At 35.6% G+C, this 14,229-nt stretch overlaps 1 protein-coding gene and 1 long non-coding RNA gene across 2 annotated transcripts; one reads left to right on the top strand and one right to left on the bottom strand.

Moving 5' to 3' along the window:
* The first annotated feature begins 29 nt into the window (after positions 1-29).
* On the top strand, positions 30-1,532 carry LOC119189896. The gene is made up of 2 exons (XR_005112663.1): positions 30-328; positions 1,256-1,532. It is a non-coding gene; the product is annotated as an uncharacterized LOC119189896 (long non-coding RNA).
* LOC115449095 (peptidoglycan recognition protein) lies at positions 1,524-4,294 on the bottom strand. Its single transcript, XM_030176812.2, has 5 exons — positions 3,959-4,294; positions 3,554-3,652; positions 3,233-3,329; positions 2,329-2,447; positions 1,524-1,919 (listed from the first exon to the last, which is right to left on the bottom strand). Exons 1-5 carry the CDS (start codon positions 4,011-4,013, stop codon positions 1,723-1,725), a joined length of 567 nt encoding a protein of 188 aa, XP_030032672.1. The 5' UTR covers positions 4,014-4,294; the 3' UTR covers positions 1,524-1,722.
* Between the last annotated feature and the right edge of the window lie 9,935 nt (positions 4,295-14,229).

Raw genomic sequence — 14,229 nt, forward strand, 5'->3', positions numbered from 1 at the left:
CGTGGACTGAACATTTTGTATTATCTGGAGGCAATGACCTTAACTGGCCTTTGGGATAAGTGTCAATTATAGATATTAGATGTATTTTGTTTAGAGTGTAAACAGTTGTATTCAATAAATATGAACTGGGTTATAATTTCTTATGTTTACGCGAATGTTAGACATTGAACTATTTACAGATTTCATCGCGGTTATTTATATTATTTTCTCTTGACGTCTCGAAGACTGCAGCTTTCATGGTCATGGTCGTCAACTGTGGGTCAAAGTGTTTCTTTCTGTTCTTCTTTTCCTCCTACAAGGTTAACAGACGACAGGCCGCTTCTAACAGGTTGGTCTGGACATTTTAGGGGGGATCTAAATTTAGCAGTAGACTTCGAAAAACTGAAGAAGGAGAAAGTGTTTCTAACTGTGACTAGAATTATTTCTACATAATATACGGACTAAGAAATCTAGGAATCATCTCGGAATTGTTAAGGCTTGCGGAGTTTATCTTATATCCTTTACTTGAATATTTATGATGGCTATACAAATAATAATGTCATTACATGTACTAATATAAATGTTGTTGCCAGCGTTACAAGTAACAATTGCTACATTTTCTAAGAAGCGTAAATGTAACATTACTCGAATAAAAACGTAGGTTAATTTACTGGTAGTGTGATACCTACGAATGGAGAATACGGGTAACGATTAGTTGGACAATTAACATATTATGCAGATGCGGGCTAATGTCCGTTCATTTCGACAATAATATTTAAAGTTTCCTTATAATATTTCCCTGTAAAAATCCATGTCTGTTTACACAGAATTTTGTGCCTTAAATTTAACACCAATAAATAGGTATCAATTAATATTTTAAATTTCACGTTAATACCCACTTCATAATTATCCGCAATCTGCATTCAGGCCCATGAACGGGGGACGTTTGTCGCAGCCCCATGGTTGCTAATTTTACATCGAGGTCTATAAGGGACCCTCGACCATTTCCCTTCCTTCTCAACTCCGGCTGTCCTAAAGAGGATTTCCATCCTACACCACTTCCTCCACAAATTATTCCCTCCTAACTGTCCTTCGGACCCTCTTAAGTCGGGGAATTTCAGTATCCCGTTCGCAGGTTTCCCTAAAGGAGACCGCAGGGTCCCTTACAAAAAAAAAAAACTTGTATTCAGTTCGACCAGCGATCTCAAAGTTTCTGTACGACGCTATGCTTTACATAATTCAAGCCTAATAATATGAATTGATGGATTGTTGGCAGGGAAGAGACCATAAAGACGAAACCACAAAAGGTGGGTACACCAGGTTTCCAATGCGTTGACTGTCTCTATTAATGAAGCGCTTCACCAGGCCGAAGACCGAAGCCGATGAAGATGTATCACTATGAAGATAATTGAAAGTCACGATCTTCAATAATGAGGAACCGACTGGAGAGAGAAAGAATATGAATTGATAATAACTTGAAAATGAAATGATTTTGTAAACAGATGCAGAGACTAAGCTATGCGTGTTTAAATAAAACTGTCATATTTTACAAATACTGTTTTATTATGCAATTTCAGTGCACATATTTATATGGCAAACGATGTAGTTCTAGCTGTATTTTTTTAGACGGGCATGATAAAGTGACCCTACTGATAATAAGTGAAGCTACTGCGCGTTTTGAAGTCGGAGTGCATCCTCAGCTCGTTTAACTTTATACGCATAGGCTTAAACTCTTACATCATTTTAAATCTGGCCGACTTTATCCAGATAGTGTGGCCACTTTTTTATCTCATTATACACTTTGCGACCAGGACTCTGAGTTTTGGCGAGGACTTGGTTATGTCCAACGATATGGTAGTCAGGCGTTAGGTGTCCTTCATCCACTCCACACTTCAACAGACCCTTTACAGCTTCAAGTTGTTCAGCTGTTGGTGTATCGTCTGCAACGAATAATCAATTTTGTATATAGCATGTACGATTCGATTCATATGGGTTATTTAAATTAAAAACCTGCATATGGTGAGTATTTGTTGCACGAAAAATCTCTTAAATAAACAAGTAGGTCACTTGATTGTAACTGGTAGCTAGCTGATCATGCTTGAGAATATTACATATTCCTATCCTTACTTATCAAAAACAACAGCAATTTAGCACTTTAAACTGCGATTCTCTGCAAGACTTGACGTTGGCTGCCCCATACCCATATATTGAAAGGTCTTATCAACACGGTAAAATAATATTAATATTTTGAGGATAAAGAACCTCAACATAGGGATTTTTTTTTATTAGTAACGATCTCGAATACGTCTTTTCTAATGGAAAAGACTATTTTGTTTAAGAACTACTTACTATTGTAATTGCCAATGAAAGCAATTCCGATGGACTTATGGTCGTAGGCGTACGTATGAGAGCCTGCACGTACCCACCCGACGCCTTCGTAAACCTTTCCATCTCCACCAACCATAAAACTGAAATCAAATAATATGTTCATTATTGCGGCATCTAATGAAAGACTAACATATCTTAGTTCCTTACATATGAAGGGCGCATAACCTTCAAATATATGCGAGGTAGATAAAAGTTGCAAGGATAAGTAGCGAGGCTGTCTTTCGCTAGCCTCTTTTGATCAGAGCTATAAGTAAGCAAATAAAATATAAGTCATACTATTAATAGGTTTCTTTTAACGCACTAGTTCCACATATTTTATTGATTTGCAAGCTAAATGTTTGTATAGACAACTATTTTATCTTTAGGCAAATTTTGCCAGCTTCGAGGAGTAGAGAACCAGTTACGTCAACCATAAAAATCTGGACAAGTGCGAGTTTGACTCGCGCACTGAGGGTTCCATACAAACTAGCTTTTATATGTATTTAAGGTACATATTTACAGTTTTCAAATTTATTTCTCAACCGTTAGACCTTCTTGCCAAATTTTATGGTTCTAGGTCATCAGAAGGTACTCTGTAGCTTTTGAATTTTGATACCCGCGTAAGTAACAAAATATGCGATAAAAACGATTATATCTTTTCATCGTGTTGGCTTATAAGTTTAATTCTTTCCTAGTTGAAAGAGATAATAGACCCTCTCATGAGATAAAAGGTCTTGACAGACAGACAGACAGAAAATTGACCCTGAAAGGGGTTCCTTTTGAACGGAATATTAAAAATAGAAAATATTTCAAATTTCAATTCGTTAACCTACTTTTGTAGCTCACTGGATATAAATAGTCAATTATAAAGAAAATTTATACTTACGAGTACGCAATATCAGTATAATTGTTCATAATCATTTGAAGCTGTGAGCTGCGAAGTTCCTCCTTGCATTTGTCAGGGGTACCACAAGACTGGCCACCTGTAATAATTCTTTATTAAAGCTTCGATAGTTTGTTTTCAATATCATATACAAGACATTAGTTTTACAAATCTCAATACTTCTTCTTGTAGCATCAGTCCAATCAGTGTAGAAAACAATTACTAAAATAACAATGCTTTCCATAGGCCGAACAAGGCTTGGCCTGTATTATGAGATACTAAATACAACTAAAATTATTATGTAATTTCTTGATAAGCTCGCACCTGTGTGTTCAATGATGACCAGGTTTACGGGCCGGGGAAGGTACTCCACTCTTTGCGCAGGCAGTCCATCCCATTCCTTCTTGGTGACCACACCGCAGTCTAGAAAGGAAAAGAATTTGATATTATCTTATATTAATCTATATAATATGCATTAATAACAATTTCTGTGAATAATGCTGTGCTGCATTATTATTATACTAAGGGAAAGTTGAGATGTAATTCTGAAAGTTTTTTTTTTTCTAATAATAGGCAGCGATACTTTACCCGCGTGGTGCAAAAATTTTACATTAACGTTTATACATTTATACCGACAGAGTATACGTATTGAAGATTTGTTGTAAAATATAATTACTAAGCATCATCAACAAAACGTACTAACTGTACTAATCACAAAACATTACATACCTGAATACGACCACTCAATAAGCAATACAAAAATGAAACAATACAATACACGCATCTTGTTCTGTCTTCCACAGATTCTGTCTAAATAATGTCCACGTTTTATGTTATATACTCCTGAGGCGGGAATACCTATTTCTATAATGAATTCCTCAGTGTATCTCTTTTTTTCTAACTGTAATTTCCCATCGTGTTCTAATACCCCACAGTGATTGATCGGTATACCTATGCCTGCCCCTGTGTTGACATAAAGATGATCAATTATAATAATAGAAATAGTTATTATGGTAACTTTAAACAAATGTTGTATACAAATTTTGACAGATATAAGCAATCTATATTATATTATTAAATATAAAATGTTTGTAGATTTGTTTGTTTGTTTGTAAGGCTAAACTCTGGAAACACTGAACAGATTTTGAAAATTCTTACACTATTAGGAAGATACATTACTCCTGAGTAATAGGCTACTTTTATTTGCAAGTATTCAAGTGAATAATTAGGCTATAACAGTGACGTTTTCGTTGCCATTTTAGTTCAGATTTTGAACAAATAGTTTATATTATGGACGTTCGTGTCTATAGAATAAACGTCAATGATTATTCAATTGTATATAAAATGTTTTATCACTGGCCAGAATAAAAACTATTGTGCAGGGAACAGATGTCATTAAGAGGGTAAACAATGCAATCTGTGGTTTGTGGGTAGGATATTAAAACAATGGGATATGCAATAATGAGGTGCAGCGATGAGCTAATACGTCCTCTGTACAAGAAAATATTACCTCCGGGTAATTCCAAAACCAAATATCCACCGTTTCAAATAGCCTCGTTAATCGAGTGTCGCTGAGCTGACTTGATTCGGAAAAACACACTTGAGTTCACACTGTGCTCTGTATGTCTTCATATAATGGGCCGGATATATTCACTGAACTGTGGATATATTAGTTTAAAAATAATTGTAACTGGGCTTTTCCATTTTAAAAATTACTCAGTCGCAGCCCGGAGTCTGAAAGATGACGGTGTGATACCCCCGTGTCTCGGAAAGCATATAAAGTTGTTGGTCCTGCGCCTGGTCTCTCATTATCCTCCGCTTATGTCGGATTGCCGTCTCACCGGACTATGAGAGTCAAGGAACTGACAGTGCACTTGTGTATTGCGCACACACTTGTGCACTATAATGTATCCTGCATACCAGATTGATCTCCATTGAGATTGACCGCCATGACCGGAATTCGGCTAGGAAGGATTAATTCATTAGTTTCACTTCTACTAAATGCCCTTGCTTGGTTGGTGTGGTTATTTATGTTTTACTAATTGAATTTTATTACACACACACAAATTTTATATCGTCCACACGCACGCAAGATTTTGCGTAATGAAAATTTGGTAATTTTTTTATTACTTTAACTAAGTGTTTCATATGTGAGAGGACAGGTACCACCGCGATATTAAAATAATTTGGAACGTATAATATGAATAGTTTTGAATAAACATGAACGGACTGACTCGACCAAGGCGATGCTACTGCGGCATTGTCTGATAGAAAACGAATGTAAAATTAAATTGGTTTATTTATCGCGAACGCAATTTAATAGCACTTGTCAGTACAGTCAACTTTCTATTTGGACTTCAGTCCCCTTCGGTTCAGTGGGGTCACTTTGTCTTGCTCGTGTAAAAAGTCTTTATTTAATACAAAAAAAATAGTGAAATGTTTGGGGTCCTAGAGACAACCAACCATAGTGAACGTGGTACTTATATTGAATAATTAATATATAAAAAACATACAACAATGCATATTGAAGTACTAAGCATTAAAACATTAAAAAGAAGCACTTAACACGTAGGTAATAAATTTTAGAGAGCATACATACACTTCATTAGATAAAAGACAATATCATAGTGTTGTCACAGTAAAACGTTTTGCGTAACCTTGGCATAGTCAGAGTGATTCGTAAGCCCTCATAACTTATACAAAACTAATACATATAGGTAATGAAGGTGTCAATATCTAAACTGATATCGTATATGGGAAATAACTCAGGGGATTCTCAATATACCAAATGGCTTCACGCAAGAGTTAACCTTACATAATATTACTAGTTATTGCTCGCGGCTCCGTCCGCGTAAAAAGGTTTTCGGATCAAAAGTCCCGCTATATATTTTCCTGGGATAGAAAGTAATCTATGTCCTTCCCAGAGTCCCGAACTATTAACATACCAAACATCAAAACCCATTTACTAGTTTTTGAGTTTATCGCTTTCAGGCAGGCAGACAGATGCCTTTGTCTCTCGTGGCTTTGTTTTATGATATACTAGATTTTGCTCGCGGCTTCGCCCACGTGAAGGAGTTTACCTGGATAAAAGTCCCACTATATATTTCCCATCTTAAACCATCACCATAACAAATGTCGTTTTGTTATACCCCGTTTTATCACGTCCCGATCCCGTGGGAACGGGATAAAAAGTATCCTATGTCCGTCTCCTGGCTTTAAGCTACCTCTCTACCAATTTTTAGCCTTTTCGGTTCAGCCGTTCTTGAGTTATAAATGGTGTAACTAACACAACTTTCTTTTATATATATAGATTTTTAGAACTTTTTAAGAGTAATAGGTCACACGTATTTGTTGCGTAACTTTAACCGTTTAACTGGAAAGCTCTTGTGTATGTAAAAAATGTAAATATAATAGTGGCATGTGATTATTAATAAATGTTTGGACTATCCGTAATCACATTTGTAAGATATCGATGCTGCATCAATGCATTGGGGATAAATAACACGCTCCAATTATTTTAAGATATCCAAACTAATATCGCTCAAATTCCAATAAGTTAATGAACCGTGTCCATGTCATAAAAATCGCAACATGCAAATAAGCCGGCTGATCTGCACAAAAATATTATTAACTGTTAATGTTTTTGTGGTTTCCGGCCGAAACTAATAATAAACACCGACCCTATGTTGTTTTTAGACTGAACTTACAATGAGTAGCAACCCCATGTTGACTAAAGTACTTACGAGGCTTTAACTCCGCACCGATTAGGTTTTCGAAGCATGTTCTTAAATTAAACTCGGTGATCTGGTTAGGACTAACGTCTGAACCCATTTAATAATATCAGCCTTGTATTATATACTGCCACACTGCTGGGCAGGGGTGTCCTTTATTACTAAGAGGGATTAGGCCTTAGTCCACCACGCTGTAGTGCGAATTGGTAGACTTCACACACCTTCAAAATTCCTATATAGGACTTCTCAGGTTTAAAGGTTTCGTCACGATATTTTCCTTCACCATTAAACCAAGCGATAATTCACAAAGAATAGACACATAATTTTAGAACAGTTAGAGGTGTGTGCCTTTGGGATTTGAACCTGCGGACATTCGTTGCGACAGTCCGTTTCACATCCAACTAAGCTATCTCTACAACTAGACTAGACTGAACCCATTAATCACGTATTAACCCAGGACACAATAGCACTGTGAAGGGCGCCTGTCAGACTCACAAAGCAACATTATGTCGGCTAATTGGGTATTTGCTATCTCAATATAATTAGGCGTTCGTTTGTTATTTGTTATGGTGTCTGTTGCCTCCGCAGACGGCACTAAATGTAAATAAGAACAAGAATGTAACACAGGTCACAGGTTCAAATCCCTCGCGAGTTCAATTCCCGCATTAAACAGGGAAATATTTGTATTGCATCTGTGTTTTAAAGCGCTGAATGTTTTTATTTGAGGATTATCGCATTGTTGTGTGGATTTTGTTTGTGTGTATGAAATTTTGTATTATTTTACTCTACACTTTTATATTTATCCTTTTTCGGAATATAAGTTCGACAGTTCGAGTTTTGGAACAGATATAACTTAGTTATAGATCATTCATAAAGGTCTATTTGTAATATGACTGCCTCGGTAGCATACTTATATTGCTTACGCGGTAGGATACCGCTCTAAGGTCCCGGGTTCTAATGCCCGGTCGGGAACAGTAATATTTAAGTTTCCTACTCAATATCAGCCTGAAGTGTAAAATTTATAGGTACCTATAGTCGATTGGGATAGGCTCGCCCCCTATCACATCATGGGACGGAACACATTTGGGGGAAGTAAATGCCTTGGGATGCTGCTGCTTACCTCTCTTCTCTGTTTATGTATTTATATCTACCTATAACAATATCTTCATAAATATCTATTAAGATATCGATGCTAATAAGTATAATATAATAACACAAAATTTCTTTTAGAGTAATAGTAGTGCCATTAGGGCGTGTAAATTGTAAATTATTTTATTGATATTTCTTTTGTGCCAAACTTACTTTTTTTATTTTACGTCAACGAATCAAGTAACTTATCGTGAAATATTATTTTCAAGAAGTAAGTTTGTGGTTTCATTTACTAACACAATGTGAAGAAGGCCCTGTTAGGTATTTGGAGAAGTCCTGTAGAATTTTGTTATTTCCGGAATTGTATAGCACGTAATAAGTAGGTACCTATGTACAATTTTATTTAGTTATAACGTTCTTTTAATTGAATTCAATTTCGAAAAGGGAACATGTCTGAAAATGTAAAAAGTTCAGGACATGGAAAAATCTCATTATTTTCTAAAGTAGTGTAAAAAAAAATTTATTTTGGTTACAATTTCGGTTCAATTAGCAATAAAAAATTACAGAAGTTTTATTATTATTTGTTACTATATATACATTTCTAGATATTTTATATTTGAGATTTGCTCTTTTCGAAATTGCATATTCAATTATATTTCAATATTTACCTTAGTGCAACTTTGCTAATCATGTTTTGTTAGGTAATAAAAAAATTCGACAAGGATTCTATTTCAGCCACTCAATCGGTGTGAAATCTTCATTGTGTTCTAATATAAAAATGTAACCGTTGTAAATAAATGCTTGCAAATCACCATATCTCAGGAAGCACCGCAGTTGTACATCGTTGGTAACAATCATGATTTGGGCACACATTTCGGAGTGCAATCTAGATTAAGTGCTAACCCTAGCCATAGTCATTATTATTATAAGTTTTAAATGTATTCTGTGTGTGCCTTAAACAAAAAAAAAAAAGTAGTCCCGCCATAATGGCCCACGTGAGTGTGTCGTGTTCAAGGACTAGCTTGAGTATATTCGGTTCCCACAGACGGCATTATTGTATTGACTGTAGAGGATCGTCTCCAGTCAATCGATATTCTATTAGGCCCTACTGCGCTTACCATAAGTTGAAGTGGAGTGACATTGACGTGCCAGTACTTATAGGTAAATTGCCACTCAAAATTTTAGGTTATAGGTACGTATTCTTTTTGAACATTGAATATACATGGCCATGGAACATAATATACTAGGTGTTGTTTTGCATTCCATATTTTCGGACGTTGGTATACTCCACTTATAGAACACGAATCAACGAAAAATAAGTACCAAAAATTACACTTTTAAATAAATTATTGATTAAAAATAAAACCATCCGTGCAATGGGCATCACCTCGACTCACCCCGTGTGGCATTGATGATTTTCGCGCCATACAGCACACACACAAAGTGCTTTGACGCGCGCTATAGCCGCCGGCGACTAGCCGTGTCCATTGCAAACAGGAGCTATTTGCGTTGCCGTGGTTCCTATTCTGACATGTATGGGAGGGTTAATTCTAAATCTTTAAAATAATTTAATCAAATATTCGGTCTCCAGTTTGAGGTAGGACTTACATTGTATTATTAGATGATGTGTACCCATTACAATGGATTCTTCAAACATGACGGGGAAGCAAAACAACATCTTGTATATTATGTGTTCTGTGGTTATGGCGTTCATTCTGGAGCCACACTAAAAGATAACATTAATAATCGTATCAACCGACTCTACACGTAATCTCACATATAGTAAGTAATAGGGCAGTTAGCTATACTTTAAAAATAATAGCAATTCAAAAGATACGCAATAATAAATAAATTAAATGCTATGAAATTTAATAGAACGGGTGTGTCAAATAACAGTATAGCAAACTGTGACGTCACCGAGTGTCAATGGCCATAATGCTGCATGCGTGAGAAAGAGATTGCCCGATAAACCAACTGCGCCTGCAGTTTTGCGCACAACAACATTTCTAATATGAATAACTGTTTTCAAGTAAATTTGATGCTAATTTCACAGAAGAATTATTATTTTTTAAATATAAAAACTTGCTGATATTTTTTTTTCTGCGTATCTTCAGCAAATAGGTAGGTACTACACAGGTAGATGAATATTAAAAGCATAATATAGCATCTGACTAAATCGCTAAGCCATTAGATACCGCGCGTTTTAGTTGCGTATGAAATCCACAGTATATTATTTGCTGTCTACAAAATTACTTTTTTTTTAAATTAAATGAAAACAAAAACAGAAAGTTTGAAGAATTTCTAATCTTTTAACACAAAAACATAATTATATACTTTCTCTTTAAAATTCGTTAATTTGTATTCCATAATAGAAATGTTTTTCGTTGTATTAATTTCAACGGTGTTTCCCCGCGAAACTGTTTATAATTAAATTATAAGTTGAGTCATCATTGATGTTTGGTGATTTATATTTGAATTTTGAGAATGAATATCAGCCTACTTTTATGATTATATCGTCTGTTTAACATAAATTCAAAGTAAATAAGAATTATCATCAGCTAATGGTAGAGGATACTTTCTAAGTTTGACTGTTACGTTCGTATTCACAAACAATACCATGAGGACGCACAGCGCGCCCGAACGCATAGTGTCGGCAATTTCATAGTTTTCTTTAGTATTATTCAGCTTAGTTTATCTGACAGTCAAAGAAAAGTTATATCTGAATGTAACCTAATAACTGCGAAAGCTGTTGTACTTAAAGCACTGTCAGAAAGCTAATTATCACAGAATAGCTTCGTACTAAGCTAAGTAGGATTTGTGAAAATAGACCTAACCCGACTCAGCAACTCAGATATGTGAGACATATTATAGTACAGTGCCAGTTGACAAACTGCACTGCGTCACTTCGACTTCGTCCTTAGAATATAAACTCCGTAGTTAAATTCTTATAGATACTTTTATTGCTAGACTTTTTATTTTAATAATTGGCCTTTAAGACAAAGTTCCACTTGCAAAAAATGCAAAACATTGATATATTTTTTTGAGTCGCGACCAGTTGTTTGACGTCATAAGGCAGCCATTTTAAACTAGTTTCAGCATGACACGGCCTAAAATCGGTCATTAGCCAATTATTATGTAACATGATCAATTCCGAACCCAAAATATTTGCCGTGCACTTTGTCTAACCTCTATAAAATGACCAGACTTTTTTTAGCATGAACAAGAAGATAAATGGGCAATTGATCATCTGACGATAGATTAACAAAAAATGAAAGATAAATGTGTAAGTTATGACGATAAAATAAAAAGTAAACAATTTATTGCTTTATTATTTTATTGTATAAATCACTGTTTGTTGATGTCGCGCCTGCGCAACTTTGATTTTAAAAATGATTATAAACTTAGTAGGGTTCCCATTTTCTTTATTATGTTAAATACAAAAGTTGAAATGAATAAAATGGCCGACGAACAAACGCTGCAGACGCCGAATGGGGAAGTGACGTAGATAGGGATGTGACGTCGATAGGGATGCGACTACTGTGTTGCCAGGTTTTTTTTTCTTTTCTTTTTTCTTTTAGCAAACTATATGTAGTAAGGTGTTCATGAATAATCAATTAGAGGTGAAGAAATACTAAGGCATTTACTTGTAACAGAATATCGAGCATTCGCCGTTCTTATTTTTATTCCACCGCACTTCAAACATGACGCTCTATCTTTAATAAACTTATTTTAAAATCCAGCGAATGTATTGGTGTAACATTTTATCGAGCAAACACACGAGCGCGTGCGACATACACAACACTGCGCACTAGGTTTGGCATTTCAACAAAGAGTAAACGCAAAATAGAAAGAAATGTTACAGGTTAATGCTGATTCGTCTTTAGTCATACGCCGAACAAAACGTCGATCATTCGGAAGTATTTACATGAGAAAGCATTTGTAAACTGGGCTTTTGCTTAGATATATTGTAACATTCATAAGAACACTATATTGTTATGCTCTAGCAAATGTTCTATATTGACCTTAAAATCCTGCGTTTGCTAAGGAGCTACAACAGATAATATAGATTGTCGGAACTATCAGCCAATTCCCCGTCCCAAATTACCTAATAAACTAACTTAAAGATTGCTGATACCGTGAGGCAATACTATTATTTTAAGTATTGAAGTCTTTAAGTAATTATGATTATTTTACTAATACTATGGGTGGTTTTTATTTCAAATAAAGAAGTATTATTGTTACCCTATACTGCCAAAAGGGGTCCTGCATCATATCGCGTAAGCTATTATTTTCATGAGTAGCACACGTTCGCACCAAATACAATGGACGCCCATGTTTTCATTAGATCATCACGATGAACTTGGCATACATACTCAAACATTTTGTCTTATTTCGAACTCCACGTATGCTTATGCCCAGTAACCACTCAAGATCCATTACTAATTTTTTCTCGAGGAATGACCGTGGAGACATGCTTTTAACAGAGAAAAACTGTATTATATAAGAAATCTTGGAAAATAATATATTATAACCTGATGTTAGGTACCCTAATGATACTTTTGTTAATTGACTGCAACAAAAACACAAATTATCCAATTGCAATTACCAGGCACTCGAAACGTAGGTTTTAAATTACACGTGATTTTAATTTAGACAAAGATTTTATGATAAATTATGATAGATATTCGTATTCCTATGACCGATGGGTACCTACTGAGATATGGCTAGTGGCTGCTATACTACCGTGCGAAACTCAAAAGCTATATCTCAAAAAAAATTAAAATCTTGATTTTTATGTCGTCAGATAGCTTAGAGAAATACCGGGTCAGACAAAATTATATTTGGGTTTTTCTGCTCTGTATTAGCCCAGCCTTGAATTTGTGCTCGATATGGCAATAGGTTCTCGCCCGTTATCACATCAAGGGACGGAACACACTTGGCGAAAAGTGGGTGCTTTGGTTGCACATTTGCGTACCCCTTCGGGGATAAATGTGTGATGTGTGTGTGTGTGTAGTTTTAACACCGCTATCGTTTCGACATCAACGATCCTGCATCGCAATGGACTTATACATCACGCCTGTATCCTCGTAGTGGTACGCAGGGGTGCAACTAGTGCATCTACTCTTCGCCTACGTATGCCGTCCCATGATGTAATAGCGGACGAGCCTATCGCCATATCAGGCATAAACTCCACTCTCCGGACTGATAGAGCAGAAAACCCTCAAAATATTTTTTCCCATTACATATTAACATCATCATCATTATTACAGCCGGGAATCGTCCACTGCTGGACATAAGCCTCCCCCATTGAGTGCCACAGGGACCGGTTTTAGACCGCCCTCATCCATCGGACTCCGGCGTCCCCACCAGTTCAGCGGTCCATCTCGTGGGTGGCCTGTCTATGTGCCCTGTCCACTACCACTTGAGTTTCACAACAACATATTAACAGTACAATGTTAAATAACAGTGCAGTTATTTAATAACTTGTATATTATGTATATTGATAGAAGATTGATTAACTAATACACTAACAAAATAGACAGATCTGTTTAAAAACGCTTAGCTACTCCGAGGCCAATACCTATTCCTTTCCTGGGTCTCTAGCAAAGACTGTCTATTTTGGTCTTCATGACGACTTGTCATTCATACTGGTCAGTCCATACTCATCTTTCGTAGTTAGAAATGCTCTTAGGAATGCAGAGACTATTCTTTATATCTGACGTATCCGTAATTGTTTTTGTTTCTTTGTCTACACGTAAATAAAGAAGGACATTGACCCCCATACTCGTACCGAGTTTGAGCAGGTGCAAAGCGATATTTATCTACAATCTCTACAAAATTATATCAAAACACAACCCGTCACAAACTTTAAAATTTTATCTGCTTACGTTAAAAAGAGACATTTAAATATTACTTTTTTATTCATAATTGATGTATGGCTTTATGAACAATTACAATAACTTAATAAATAAATTAATAAAATAGTTCGTGAATATATACAATGTATCCCGCGTTAGCCACACTCAATGAAAATAGAGAACAATGTAAAGAAAACTATGATAATTACCATCAAGTGACCGTCACCTTGTGACCATTTGAATACCGTAATACATTCCATAGATCAATCGTAAACATTAATGTGATTTTTTACTTCAAACAAAAACCAGTAAGTAAAATCAG

This window comes from Manduca sexta, chromosome 20 (assembly GCF_014839805.1).
Source record: "Manduca sexta isolate Smith_Timp_Sample1 chromosome 20, JHU_Msex_v1.0, whole genome shotgun sequence".
Classification (NCBI taxonomy): Eukaryota; Metazoa; Arthropoda; class Insecta; order Lepidoptera; family Sphingidae; genus Manduca; species Manduca sexta.